The sequence below is a fragment of the Melanotaenia boesemani genome, chromosome 24 (assembly GCF_017639745.1).
Source record: "Melanotaenia boesemani isolate fMelBoe1 chromosome 24, fMelBoe1.pri, whole genome shotgun sequence".
NCBI lineage: Eukaryota > Metazoa > Chordata > Actinopteri > Atheriniformes > Melanotaeniidae > Melanotaenia > Melanotaenia boesemani.
In genome coordinates, this window is record NC_055705.1 from 1,643,252 (window position 1) to 1,658,729 (window position 15,478).

General features: G+C 46.0%; 2 protein-coding genes across 2 annotated transcripts in view; one reads left to right on the forward strand and one right to left on the reverse strand.

The window, feature by feature from the left end:
* LOC121635255 (NLR family CARD domain-containing protein 3-like) overlaps nucleotides 1-15,478 on the forward strand; it is a 1,000,352-nt gene that overhangs the window by 686,340 nt on the left and 298,534 nt on the right. The window lies entirely within an intron of this gene.
* Nucleotides 9,364-14,555, reverse strand: dnajc27 (DnaJ (Hsp40) homolog, subfamily C, member 27). The gene is made up of 7 exons (XM_041978435.1): nucleotides 14,169-14,555; nucleotides 13,283-13,365; nucleotides 13,135-13,204; nucleotides 12,878-13,042; nucleotides 11,994-12,116; nucleotides 11,755-11,915; nucleotides 9,364-9,961 (listed from the first exon to the last, which is right to left on the reverse strand). The coding sequence occupies exons 1-7, from the start codon at nucleotides 14,253-14,255 to the stop codon at nucleotides 9,829-9,831; spliced, it is 822 nt and encodes a 273-aa protein (XP_041834369.1). The 5' UTR covers nucleotides 14,256-14,555; the 3' UTR covers nucleotides 9,364-9,828.

The following is a 15,478-nucleotide window of genomic DNA, read 5'->3' on the forward strand; positions in this document are numbered from 1 at the left end:
GGATGGAAAACCTCCACCAGCAAGAGAACCAGAATGGAAAACCTCCACCAGGACCAGAACAAGGATGGAAAGCCTCCACCAGCACCAGAACCAGGAAGGAAAACCTCCACCCAGACCAGAACAAGGATGGAAAACCTCCACCAGGACCAGAACAAGGATGGAAAACCTCCACCAGCACCAGAACCAGGAAGGAAAAACTCCACCCAGACCAGAACCAGGACGGAAAACCTCCACCAGCACCAGAACCAGGATGGAAAACCTCCACCAGCAAGAGAACCAGGATGGAAAACCTCCACCAGCAAGAGAACCAGGATGGAAAACCTCCACCAGCACCAGAACCAGGAAGGAAAACCTCCACCAGGACCAGAACAAGGATGAAAAACCTCCACCAGCACAGGAACCAGGAAGGAAAACCTCCACCCAGACCAGAACCAGGATGGAAAACCTCCACCAGCACTAGAACCAGGATGGAAAACCTCCACCAGCAACAGAACCAGGAAGGAAAACCTCCACCAGGACCAGAACAAGGATGGAAAACCTCCACCAGCACCAGAACCAGGAAGGAAAACCTCCACCAGGACCAGAACCAGCAAGTGAAACCTCCACCCAGACCAGAACAAGGATAGAAAAACTTCACCCAGACCAGAACCAGGATGGAAAACCTCCACCCAGACCACAACCAGGACAAAAAAACCTCCACCAGAACGGAACCAGGTTCATTCTGGTGCCGTCTGCTGGAAGACTTTAAATACTCCAGTTCAATGCAGCTTTATTCATACAGCACCAATTCACGACAAAGTTGTCTCACATTGTGGTCCAGATATAATCCAGTTAAAACGAGTCCATTACAACATCCACATTATTCCTGTTTATATTAACTTTATCAAGCAAATTCATATAAATAATGACAGCGCAAGCCAACAAACTCAAACCTCCACCCAGACCAGAACCAGGATGGAAAACCTCCACCAGCACCAGAACCAGGATGGAAAACCTCCACCCAGACCAGAACCAGGACGGAAAACCTCCACCAGCAAGAGAACCAGGATGGAAAACCTCCACCAGCAAGAGAACCAGGATGGAAAACCTCCACCAGCACCAGAACCAGGAAGGAAAACCTCCACCAGGACCAGAACAAGGATGGAAAACCTCCACCAGCACCAGAACCAGGATGGAAAACCTCCACCCAGACCAGAACCAGGAAGGAAAACCTCCACCAGCACTAGAACCAGGAAGGAAAACCTCCACCAGGACCAGAACCAGGATGGAAAACCTCCACCAGCACCAGAACCAGGATGGAAAACCTCCACCAGCACCAGAACCAGGAAGGAAAACCTCCACCAGCACTAGAACCAGGATGGAAAACCTCCACCAGCACCAGAACCAGGAAGGAAAACCTCCACCAGGACCAGAACCAGGATGGAAAACCTCCACCAGCACCAGAGCCAGGATGGAAAACTCCACCCAGACCACAACCAGGATGGAAAAACTTCACCCAGACCAGAACCAGGATGGAAAACCTCCACCAGCACTAGAACCAGGATGGAAAACCTCCACCAGCACCAGAACCAGGAAGGAAAACCTCCACCAGGACCAGAACCAGGATGGAAAACCTCCACCAGCACCAGAACCAGGATGGAAAACTCCACCCAGACCAGAACCAGGATGGAAAAACTTCACCCAGACCAGAACCAGGATGGAAAACCTCCACCCAGACCACAACCAGGACAAAAAAAACCTCCACCAGAACGGAACCAGGAAGGAAAACCTCCACCGGCACCAGAACCAGGATGGAAAACCTCCACCAGCAAGAGAACCAGGATGGAAAACCTCCACCAGCAAGAGAACCAGGGTGGAAAACCTCCACCAGCACCAGAACCAGGAAGGAAAACCTCCACCAGGACCAGAACAAGGATGGAAAGCCTCCACCAGAACCAGGAAGGAAAACCTCCACCCAGACCAGAACAAGGATGGAAAACCTCCACCAGCACCAGGATGGGAAACCTCCACCAGCACCAGAACCAGGATGGAAAACCTCCACCAGCACTAGAACCAGGTTGGAAAACCTCCACCCAGACCAGAACAAGGATGGAAAACCTCCACCAGCACCAGAACCAGGATGGAAAACCTCCACCAGCAAGAGAACCAGGATGGAAAACCTACACCAGCACCAGAACCAGGAAGGAAAACCTCCACCAGGACCAGAACAAGGATGGAAAACCTCCACCAGCACCAGAACCAGGAAGGAAAACCTCCATCTGGACCAGAACCAGGATGGAAAACCTCCACCAGCACTAGAACCAGGATGGAAAACTCCACCAGGACCAGAACCAGGAAGGAAAACCTCCACCAGGACCAGAACAAGGATGGAAAACCTCCACCAGCACCAGAACCAGGAAGGAAAACCTCCACCAGGACCAGAACCAGGATGGAAAACCTCCACCAGCACCAGAACCAGGATGGAAAACCTCCACCAGGACCAGAACAAGGATGGAAAACCTCCACCAGGACCAGAACCAGGATGGAAAACCTCCACCAGCAAGAGAACCAGAATGGAAAACCTCCACCAGGACCAGAACAAGGATGGAAAGCCTCCACCAGCACCAGAACCAGGAAGGAAAACCTCCACCCAGACCAGAACAAGGATGGAAAACCTCCACCAGCACCAGAACCAGGATGGAAAACCTCCACCAGCACCAGAACCAGGAAGGAAAAACTCCACCCAGACCAGAACCAGGACGGAAAACCTCCACCAGCACCAGAACCAGGATGGAAAACCTCCACCAGCAAGAGAACCAGGATGGAAAACCTCCACCAGCAAGAGAACCAGGATGGAAAACCTCCACCAGCACCAGAACCAGGAAGGAAAACCTCCACCAGGACCAGAACAAGGATGAAAAACCTCCACCAGCACAGGAACCAGGAAGGAAAACCTCCACCCAGACCAGAACCAGGATGGAAAACCTCCACCAGCACTAGAACCAGGATGGAAAACCTCCACCAGCAACAGAACCAGGAAGGAAAACCTCCACCAGGACCAGAACAAGGATGGAAAACCTCCACCAGCACCAGAACCAGGAAGGAAAACCTCCACCAGGACCAGAACCAGCAAGTGAAACCTCCACCCAGACCAGAACCAGGATAGAAAAACTTCATCCAGACCAGAACCAGGATGGAAAACCTCCACCCAGACCACAACCAGGACAAAAAAACCTCCACCAGAACGGAACCAGGAAGGAAAACCTCCACCAGCACCAGAACCAGGATGGAAAACCTCCACCAGCACCAGAACCAGGAAGGAAAACCTCCACCAGGACAAGAACAAGGATGGAAAACCTCCACCAGCACCAGAACCAGGAAGGAAAACCTCCACCCAGACCAGAACCAGGATGGAAAACTTCCACCAGCACCAGAACCAGGATGGAAAACCTGCACCAGCACCAGGACCAGAACAAGGATGGAAAACCTCCACCAGCATCAGAACCAGGAAGGTAAACCTCCACCAGGACCAGAACCAGGAAGGAAAACTCCACCAGGACCAGAACCAGCAAGTAAAACCTTCACCCAGACCAGAACCAGGATGGAAAACCTCCACCAGGACCAGAACCAGGAAGAAAACCTCCAACCAGACCAGAACCAGGACGGAAAACCTCCACCAGGACCAGAACCATAACGGAAAATTCCCACCAGGACCAGAACCAGGAAGGAAAACCTCCACCAGGACCAGAACAAGGATGGAAAACCTCCACCAGCACCAGAACAAGGAAGGAAAACCTCCACCCAGACCACAACCAGGACAAAAAAACCTCCACCAGAACGGAACCAGGAAGGAAAACCTCCACCAGCACCAGAACCAGGATGGAAAACCTCCACCAGCACCAGAACCAGGAAGGAAAACCTCCACCAGGACAAGAACAAGGATGGAAAACCTCCACCAGCACCAGAACCAGGAAGGAAAACCTCCACCCAGACCAGAACCAGGATGGAAAACTTCCACCAGCACCAGAACCAGGATGGAAAACCTGCACCAGCACCAGGACCAGAACAAGGATGGAAAACCTCCACCAGCACCAGAACCAGGAAGGTAAACCTCCACCAGGACCAGAACCAGGAAGGAAAACTCCACCAGGACCAGAACCAGCAAGTAAAACCTTCACCCAGACCAGAACCAGGATGGAAAACCTCCACCAGGACCAGAACCAGGAAGAAAACCTCCAACCAGACCAGAACCAGGACGGAAAACCTCCACCAGGACCAGAACCATAACGGAAAATTCCCACCAGGACCAGAACCAGGAAGGAAAACCACCACCAGGACCAGAACCAGGAAGAAAACCTCCAACCAGACTAGAACCAGGATGGAAAATCTCCATCAGAACCAGAACCAGGAACGGAAAACCCCTACCAGGAGCAGAACCTCGACGGAAAACCTCCATCAGAGCCAGAGCCAGGAAGGAAAACCTCCACCAGGACCAGAACCAGGAAGGAAAACCTCCACTAGAACCAGAACCAGGAAGGAAAACCTCCACCAGGACGGAACCAGGACGGAAAACCTCCACCAGGACCAGAACCAGGACAGAAAACCTCCATCCGGACCAGAACCAGGAAGGAAAACCTCCAACCAGACCAGAGCCATGACGGAAAACCTCCACCAGGACCAGAACCAGGACGGAAACCTCCACCAGGACCAGAACCAGGAAGGCAAACCTCCACCAGGACCAGAACCAGGAAAGTGTAGGAAAGAGGAGGACCCGGTAAGGGTTCTGGAACGTACGGTGACCTGACAGGTCCACTGGTTCAGGATAAACATCAGAGGTGCGACGACGACATTTCACACATTCCTTAAAATTCCTAACACATGGTGGTGGTTTGTCGACGGCATGAGGAACATGTGACCCGGCAGCTCAGCAGCTCGCTGAGCTTCACGGTTTCATGTGCAGAAAATCTGTCAGACACAAAAACCACTCAGGTGACGTCAGCAGGGGGAAGCTCAAGCCTTTTTATTCATTCCTGTGGACACACATATGTAAAAATATAAAACTATAACATGTTTCATGCCGCCTGTCACTTCATTACATAAGGAGATAAAAAGTCCTGCTTGCTCTTCATCATCATCTTCATGTACACGTTCAGGGTTAAAACGTGGCGAGGACACGAAACGCTGCTTTAACTAAAACGTGGAGTCGTTTGTGGTTGAAGTGGATCAGGGAGCGAACGAGTTAAACCGGGAAGTTACTTTACAAGTCAGCAGGATCAGAGTTAATACAGGAAGTTCAGAGTGAAGTTAGAGCAGCATTTCTGACAATTACCACAAATTCCTCCATTCTGGAATTAAATTACAGCTGGTTCACACTTCAGGGAACAACTTAGTCATTTAAATGACTCAGTGGGCAGTTTCATACACACCGCTCCGGGAACTTAACAAACGAAGGAAAAAGATAAAAATGTGTCTAATGGAAAAATGAACTGATATTAACTACGTGTGGCAGCACTTTGGCAGGTTGAGGTTTAAGTTGAGGAAATCATTTCTGTTTAGGAATATGGACGATCAAATGATGAAAGGAAGGCAGAAAGCAGGAAAGATTAAGAGAACAAAATCAGTTTTAAATTAGTTTGAGAAGTTATATGTTTAACCGAAAATAAGTCTAAAAAAATAAAGTGTTTTCAGAAAGATCGGTGTGAGAAATGATGAATGTGGAGGAAAGAAAAATTCTCCAGCCTGACATTTCAGTTCCATGTGTTTCTAATTGGAGGGAAGGAGTGAAGGTAATCAGTGGTAACGTTTTTCTAATTGGAGGGAAGGAGTGAAGGTAATCAGTGGTAACTTTTTCTAACTGGAGGGAAGGAGTGAAGGTAATCAGTGGTAACGTTTTTCTAATTGGAGGGAAGGAGTGAAGGTAATCAGTGGTAACTTTTTCTAACTGGAGGGAAGGAGTGAAGGTAATCAGTGGTAACTTTTTCTAATTGGAGGGAAGGAGTGAAGGTAATCAGTGGTAACGTTTTTCTAATTGGAGGGAAGGAGTGAAGGTAATCAGTGGTAACTTTTTCTAATTGGAGGGAAGGAGTGAAGGTAATCAGTGGTAACTTTTTCTAATTGGAGGGAAGGAGTGAAGGTAATCAGTGGTAACTTTTTCTAATTGGAGGGAAGGAGTGAAGGTAATCAGTGGTAACGTTTTTCTAATTGGAGGGAAGGAGTGAAGGTAATCAGTGGTAACTTTTTCTAATTGGAGGGAAGGAGTGAAGGTATTCAGTGGTAAAGGTTGAGCTCACCTGTGCAGCTGCTGGCTGGCTGGGATGCAGCTGATGAAGAGGATGGTTGGCAGGTTTGCTCACACGGAGATTCAAGATTATATTTCATCTTCAACATGCATTTTCATTACACCACACCTCTTAACGGTGTCCTTTGGCAGCCAAACAGGAAGTGAAACAACATCCTTAAACTTTGTGCACCCGCTGAATTTATCCAGAATTAAAACAACGATCTGTAAACCTTCTGGATGGAAGCTGATGGTTTTACTGGGAAACCACGTCTACATGTGGAGGGACGACAGCCACAGAGACACGAACCTTCTGACTTTACATCTGAGGTTCAAATCACTTCTGGAAATGTTACGTTTGGTAAAACTTTCTGTTTTTCACCATTAAATTCTAAATAAAACCCTTTAAAATCCTTCAGTTCACCTAAAACATCACAAACACATCAGATGAGACGGAGACGTTTCACCATGAGATGAAAATATGAGCTGATAGTGAATCTGATGGAAAAAGTTGGAACAGGAGCAACAAAAGGCTGGAAAAGTACCTGGTACAAACCAGAAACACCTGGAGGAGCATTGGACAACTAACCAGGTTACCTGGCAACAGGTCAGTAACATGACTGGTATAAAAGGAGCATTTCAGAGAGGCAGAGTCTCTCACATGGAAAGACCAGGAACAACATAACTCTCCTAACACTCCCAACGTTTCCAGACAGTTGATAGAAGAAGAGGATGCGACACCGTGCAGAACGTCACCCTGGAACTACTTTTTACACCGTGCCGAACGTCACCCTAGAACTACTTTTTACACCGTGCCGAACGTCACCCTGGAACTACTTTTTACACCGTGCCGAACGTCACCCTGGAACTACTTTTTACACCGTGCAGAACGTCACCCTGGAACTACTTTTTACACCGTGCAGAACGTCACCCTGGAACTACTTTTTACACCATGCTGAACGTCACCCTGGAACCACTTTTTACACCATGCTGAACGTCACCCTGGAACTACTTTTTACACCATGCCGAACACCACCCTGGAACTACTTTTTACACCGTGCCGAACACCACCCTGGAACTACTTTTTACACCGTGCCGAACACCACCCTGGAACTACTTTTTACACCGTGCCGAACACCACCCTGGAACTACTTTTTACACCGTGCCGAACGTCACCCTGGAACTACTTTTTACACCGTGCCGAACGTCACCCTGGAACTACTTTTTACACCGTGCCGAACGTCACCCTGGAACTACTTTTTACACCGTGCCGAACATCACCCTGGAACTACTTTTTACACCGTGCCGAACATCACCCTGGAACTACTTTTTACACCGTGCCGAACATCACCCTGGAACTACTTTTTACACCGTGCCGAACATCACCCTGGAACTACTTTTTACACCGTGTTGAACATCACCCAGGAACTACTTTTTACACCGTGTTGAACATCACCCTGGAACTACTTTTTACACCGTGCCGAACGTCACCCTGGAACTACTTTTTACACCGTGCCGAACGTCACCCTGGAACTACTTTTTACACCGTGCCGAACGTCACCCTGGAACTACTTTTTACACCGTGCCGAACGTCACCCTGGAACTACTTTTTACACCGTGCCGAACGTCACCCTGGAACTACTTTTTACACCGTGCCGAACGTCACCCTGGAACTACTTTTTACACCGTGCCGAACGTCACCCTGGAACTACTTTTTACACCGTGCCGAACGTCACCCTGGAACTACTTTTTACACCGTGCCGAACGTCACCCTGGAACTACTTTTTACACCGTGCCGAACGCCACCCTGGAACTACTTTTTACACCGTGCCGAACGCCACCCTGGAACTACTTTTTACACCGTGCCGAACGTCACCCTGGAACTACTTTTTACACCGTGCCGAACGTCACCCTGGAACTACTTTTTACACCGTGCCGAACGCCACCCTGGAACTACTTTTTACACCGTGCCGAACGTCACCCTGGAACTACTTTTTACACCGTGCCGAACGTCACCCTGGAACTACTTTTTACACCGTGCCAAACGTCACCCTGGAACTACTTTTTACACCGTGCAGAACGTCACCCTGGAACTACTTTTTACACCGTGCCGAACACCACCCTGGAACTACTTTTTACACCGTGCCGAACATCACCCTGGAACTACTTTTTACACCGTGCCGAACATCACCCTGGAACTACTTTTTACACCGTGCCGAACATCACCCTGGAACTACTTTTTACACCGTGTTGAACATCACCCTGGAACTACTTTTTACACCGTGCTGAACATCACCCTGGAACTACTTTTTACACCGTGCTGAACATCACCCTGGAACTACTTTTTACACCGTGCCGAACATCACCCTGGAACTACTTTTTACACCGTGCCGAACACCACCCTGGAACTACTTTTTACACCGTGCCGAACACCACCCTGGAACTACTTTTTACACCGTGCCGAACATCACCCTGGAACTACTTTTTCCAGTCGTGTTGTGAATCAGATTCACTATCAGCCCATATATTTCATCACATGGTGAAAAGTCTCCGTTTCATCTGACATGTTGTTTATCTTCTACTGGGAATAAAATATGTGTTGATGAGACTAATAAATTATTGTAATTTGGTTTTATCTACATTTAAACATCCCGGTGAGGTTGTGTAACTAATTATGTTCAGCTGTGTATTTAAACCAAATTTGTTTTTTTATTTTATTTTATTTTTTTTCAGAAAAACTGAACTTGTTAAATTTTTTCGCTGAAATTTCTTCTAAACTAAATTTTTTGTGCTCAGTTACATTTTTGTTCAACAAACATCTCAAATAAAAAAGTATTTCAACAGTTTATTTACACTAAACATCTTTAAATATAAAAAAAAACTTTATTTCCTAAAATCTGAAGCAGAAAATCAGACTAATAATTATATATTAAATCATTTTACAAAATCAAACCTTAAATTCTTATTTTGAACTTTATAAACAAAGAACAATTTAATTAATCAAATATTATATCATCTTTAGGACTTTTTCCCTAGGAAGATTTATTTATATATATATATATATATATATATATATAAACTGCAGTTTCGATAAAAAAAAAAAAAGAAAATCTGAATTTTGGCTTTTCATAAATTAACCAAATTATTTATATTTAATAAATTTCTCAAACTAAAACAGCAAATTAAAATCAGATTTTAAATTTGGATGTAAACGTGCTGACATGTACAAAAGAAAAAATATTTGAAGTATTTATAATAAATTTAAAACAACCAATCACATTTCAGTTCTGAAGTTAGACTTTAATTAAATGTTTAATTTGATTTGAATTATTTCATAGAACTTTTCTGAGTTTTGATGTAAAAAATTTGGTCTTTGTAATTTCAGAACTCTTCTTCGTTCTGTGGCCGTCGTCCTCCTCCACCCAGTCCCCCCAGTTACCAGGTACACAATGGAAAGGTTGGCATGCAGCACGGTGGCGAGCGACATGGCACACAACACGCTACCATCAGTAAACATACAAATAAATAAATAAATAAACACCATGTGTGAGTCCTCAGTCCCAGTGTGTGTGTTATTTAATGTTTTTCAGCAGCGAGGTGCGGGCGTTCACCACCGCCTTGAAGGCGTCTTCGCTGCCGGGCGCCACGCATTTGTCCGGGTGCAGCAGGACCGCCAGCTTCCTGTACGCCTTGTTCACCTCCTCCCTGGAAACGGGAACCAAAGTTAGACACATCAACACAATGAATGTGACGCACCGTCACACGTCGGATTTATCAGAATCTCCAACCAGTGGATCAAATGGTGACCAGTGAGGGTGCCAGGATTAGGTATAAAAGGAGCGTCCATAGTTTAGTCGTTCTAAGCAAGGATGGGTCAGATAGTCATTAATAGCTTAAAAGTTATTATTCCGCAGCAAAAGTTTGTAAAGAACTTTGGTTTTTCATCAGAAAAGATTCAGGGAATCTGAGGAAATCTCTGGTTAACGCAGAGTTTCCATATTAGCATAATCCCGTTTAAACTGGCCTAAAATAAAAACTATAACAGCTACAGCGGTCATTTTTAGAGCTGATAGCCAAGACTCCCGTCTTTCATGACGCAACATCGTTACGAGTCGATTACGCCGTCACGTTACGCTGCGCTACATGCGGTGCACACAAGAGGTACAAACATACGGTGGCGCCAAAAAGTCGCGGGTCGTTCGGTGGAGTTGCAGCAGTGATTATCAGAGAGAAAATTTTACTCTCTAGTGTGTTTTAGATAGTTTCACCGTTGGTTTACTGTAGGTTTTATCAGTTAGCAGTTGTAGCGTAGTTAGCTGCTGGTTTTTACAACGACTTAGCTTAGCTTCTGGTTTGTTTTTAGCATAACATTACTAGCTTTTAGCTACGTTTTCATTAGCGTACAGTGTTTCTGCTACCGTTACACGAGGGGGCGCCAAAGAGGGCGTTAATTTCACCGCCTGCTCTCCAGGGCGCCCAGCGATGGTGAAGTGTCTCCATCACAGGAAGACAAACAACTCGCGCTCATTCCGACGGAGAATTTACAGAAACTTTTATCATTTTTATTTTTTCACTTCAGTTTCATGGAAAAGAAAAATGTCTGATTTTGTTTTTTTCAGTGGTTTCATGACCTTTTTTTGTACATATTTTAGGAATAAAGCATCAAATGACACCACAGTGGGAAAAAGCCCGTGTACATACAGCTGCTTTCTACGGCAGCTGGATCAACCAATAAGAACGCCTTGATGCTCTAAAAATCACTAAGAGACAAACTGTGGCAAAAACTCGTGTAGTGTAAGTCCGGTTAAAACACGGCGCTACTCAACCTTTACGGAGAATAACGATGACATCGCAGATCGGTTCAGTCAGAAAAAGTTTAAAAAGGTTTTTTATATTAGTAGCTGTGGAGATGTTAGCATTGCTAACGGTGCGCGTGGGGTTGGAAGGTTCTGAGAACTTGTTTTGGACCAGGGTGCGGGTCCGGTCCAGGGTCCGGTCCTCCAGATATACTATCCTGGAACTTTTAGATGCAACCCTTCTCCAACACGCCTGACTTGGGCCCCCCTGCTTTAGACATTTTCTGGGTGTCTGTTTTGCTCGTTCTAGTTTGCTAGCTGAGGCGCAGCCAGTCGTGGCGTCCACTACGAATTAACGTTTATTTTCTTTTATCTAAAAACAGAAAAGAAACTAAAAGAAATGTCCAGACTTTTCTTTCATCAGCCCGGAAGGATGTTTCATGGTTTTTTAAGGCTTCTTTATGGAAACTCTGGAGGGGTGAAGTTAGTGACGAGTTTATTTTCCGTTTAATTTTTTCCTCGGACATAAAAAAGCTAATTTCTGTAAATATTAACGAGTCGTGTTGAACGTCGAATTAAACGTTTTTAAGTCTATTTTTCTGGAAACGTCTTTAAAGATGGCTGATCCTCCAGTCGGGTCGTGTAAGATTTGACCGGTGGGCGGGGCCTGATCCAATCAGATCTCAGGTGGGCTTTTCTCACCGTGTGGCCCCGGGCTTCACCCCCAACATGTCCCATGAGTCTTTGCTGTTGCGGATGCGTCGGATGGTGTCGGCCTGCTCTTTGGTGAAGCCCGCGCTGACCTCGGACACCGGCCGCTTCCCGCCGTTCTCACACATGTCGGTGATGGAGGAGAAGAAGGCCTGAAGAAGACCAGACGGCTCAGAGCTTCGTCTTCAACCCTGAACACCTGCCCAGGTGTGTCTGTGTGTCAGGAATACCTGGAACATCTCGTTGATCCCCTCGCCGCTCTGGGCCGACGTCTCAAAGTAATGGAAGCCTCTGGACTCCGCCCACAGACGCCCCTCACCTTCGTCCACCACCCTCCTCTTCGTCAGGTCCACCTGGACACAGCAGTCGTCACCCTCTACTCGCTGACCAGTTTAGTTATTATTACACCACGTTTCCAAGTCAAAACCTACTAATTCCAGAAAGAACAGAAGAAATGTAAACAGTATTAAAAGTTTTTCATGGTGGAGCCAGCCGGTAGAAAGTCAGCGTGGACAGGATTACAGGTTAACCTGGAGGAGGGCATTTTCCACGGCTTCCTGATCCATCCTAAAGTTTAAATCTTCAGCTTAAATAATTTAAATACCCATCAGTTCATATGGGTTATGATAAAAAAGGAAATCCCTCTAAAGTATTAAATGTGCTGCTGAGTGTCCTGCTGGGAAAACTGGGGTGCACTGCTGGTTTCTGCTGCTGTGCCCAAACACACCAGAGCAGCCAGGGCATGAAGTTAGCCTGGAGTCCAGCACGATCCAGCAAAAACGCCAAGTCAATCATGACACAAGCGAAGACCAGACGATGTAAAAGAAAACAAAATGTCCAGATTTATAAATCATGAGTGTCAGACAAATGAACTTCCATTAAATTTCCGTACATACATCCGTCCTGGACTCCGCTCGTACTTAAACGAAGCACCAGAAATAAGCCTTAACGAAGAAAATAAAGTTAAAATTAACGCTGTGACTCAGTCATGTGAGAAAATTCAGGCTGAACTGCAGCTTTTAAGTCATGAACGTCTGAATCGTTTCATCTGGAGTCAGGAAGGTGTGAGTGTTTCAGAGTAACGTTTCCAGCGATGTGATTGGCTGAGTCGCACCTTGTTGGCGCAGACGATGAAGACGATGCTGTCCATGTTGGCCTGAGAGCCCATCTCCTGCTTCATCTCCCCCAGCCAGCTGTCCAGAGCGTCAAAGCTCTCCCTGAGGCCCACGTCGTACACCAGCAGCACGCCCTGGCTGTCCTTGTAGAACTCGTTACGGACCTGAGACACAGACTGGGTCAGAACCAGCTGCAGCAGCTCCCCCTGCTGGCAGGATGCCCACATCACACCTCCTCCACCCACAATGAACTCACCTCGTAGAAGAAGGGATGTCCTGCCATGTCAAAGATGTTCACTTTGATTTCTCGGTCTCGAACCTGCACTCTGACACACAGAAACACACACATCACTGCTGTGTACAACAATCTACACACACACACGGTGAGCAGCGTGTGGACTCACTTGGTGACACCGTAGTCGATGCCGATCGTGGCCAAATACTTTGGGACGAACCTCTTCTCGCAGTAACGCTTGATGATGCAGCTCTGTGGATGAAAAGCTGTTCAGACATGATGGATCCAGACACGACGGAGTCCAGACGTGATGGAGTCCATTTCTGACTCTGGGCTGTACAAATACTAACACATTCCTATTTAACTTGACTAAAAATGAGGGCAAAACCAACATTATTCAGAAAGATGAAGAACTATTCAAAGGATTCAACCAAAGTCAGTCGGCCCGGAGGAGAATTATACTGTTGTGGACATAACAGATGTTTTTTTGATGGATTAAACAACGATAAATGTAGCTTGACTGGGATAAACTGTAGTATATGGAGGCACCCCCCACCATCTTTTTTGTCACAAACAGTATTACATCTGAATGGCCGTCTGAGATGGTCCAGTGGTTTGTTTAACATTGATATCACAGATTCAATCCCAGATTAAACAGTTGATTCTATCATATATATATATGTATATAAATAACTTTGTTTCATATGTAAGACTTATGCCGAATTATAGAAAAAAATCACAATCTTCCATAGAACTACTCATGGATGCTGGATTCTGAGGAAACTTGTGGTAAAAACCAAATAATGTCGTTTATTGAACGGAGTCTGGTGTCAATCAGGGATATGTACGTAGAGCTGTCCCAACGATGAACACAAGGATCACCTTGGTTATTAACAAACACTGGCATGACTTATTATATGTTCATTTAAATACACAGTTAACTGTCATGTAAAAACGAGGTAGTAATAAATGCTTAATAAAGCCCGAAGCATCACAACACAAACCAGCCGGATTTCACTAGGATTTCGGGCTAAAACAAGCTGAACATAACGTACCTTTCCCACCTCGGCGTTTCCCAGACTGATCACTTTCACCCGCAGTGATTTCTTGTTGTCTCGTCTTTTCGGTGCGTTTGTTTCCATCTGGACTCTTATTAAAACCCGTTTACGTGTTGAAATTGTGTGGACCGCTACCGCAGCTGCTGGTGCTGCTGCTGGTAGCGAGGCTAACGGCGCTAACAGCGTTAGCTAAGGGGCTAATAATCAGCACGGCTCTGACACTTGATTATTAATGCACTAATTAATCGCACTGCGTTGTGTCGCCTTGGTGTTGGTGTTAATGTTTTGGTCAAGCTGTGGCCGTAACGCACAGCAGGGACTCAACAAACCAGCTAACCTCATAGCCTGGATGCTAACAGCTAGTTCTTCTTCTTGGCTTTGTGTCGGCGCGTCACTGCCCCCAACAGGCATAGACCGGGAATTATGAATTTAACTAAACTCAACATTTTACAAAAATTAAATACATTTTACCATTTCCAGGAAAGAACACGTCAGCAACTGTTGCTGCCCATCAGTCTGGAGTTGGTTATGAGGTCATTTCCAAACTGTCAGAGCATGTTGGTCTTCCTCAGCCCTTCTTTGGATGGTCACTCGTCTTAAACAACTCAGTTTTGTGCATATTTGCTTGAGGCATAAATAGGACACTGGTGTTGTGTGAAAGGCTGCTAGACTAAGTCATATGACAAAAGTGACAGAAAAGTTGGCCACATAAATAAAAACACTGAAGTTGCTCAGGCCCAGGCGGGCCAAGGGAAGATTTTGTGTATCTGGACGATCCCCACCGAGGAAGGCCCTAATTTTTTGTTAACATCTTCATTTTTCATCAGCTGAAACAAAAATTGTCGGCACTCTCACATTTTTTGTTTATCGGCAACTTCAAGTTGAAGTATCTCTGGTTGCACATAATATTACCAAATTCCCAAGTGAACGCTGTTGGATATTCGCTCTTTCCGGCGCGCCCACGTGCGTAACTGCAGCAAAATGGCGACGATGCTCCTTTGTTTACGAGCAAGTATTTATACCTGACAGATAAAGTCTGTTCAAGTCTAGCTACTGATGTGGCTCCACCTTGTGGAGAGGAAGTTCTGGATTAAGGAGTGGAGGTAGACCGGAGCCGTTTGGGTTATTGTTTGTAAACACACATCAACATAATAACATACTACAAACACATCAACATAACAACATACTACAAACACATCAACATAACAACATACTACAAACACATCAACATAACAACATACTACAAACACATCAACATAACAACATACTAAAAACACGCATCAACATAATAACACACTAAAAACATG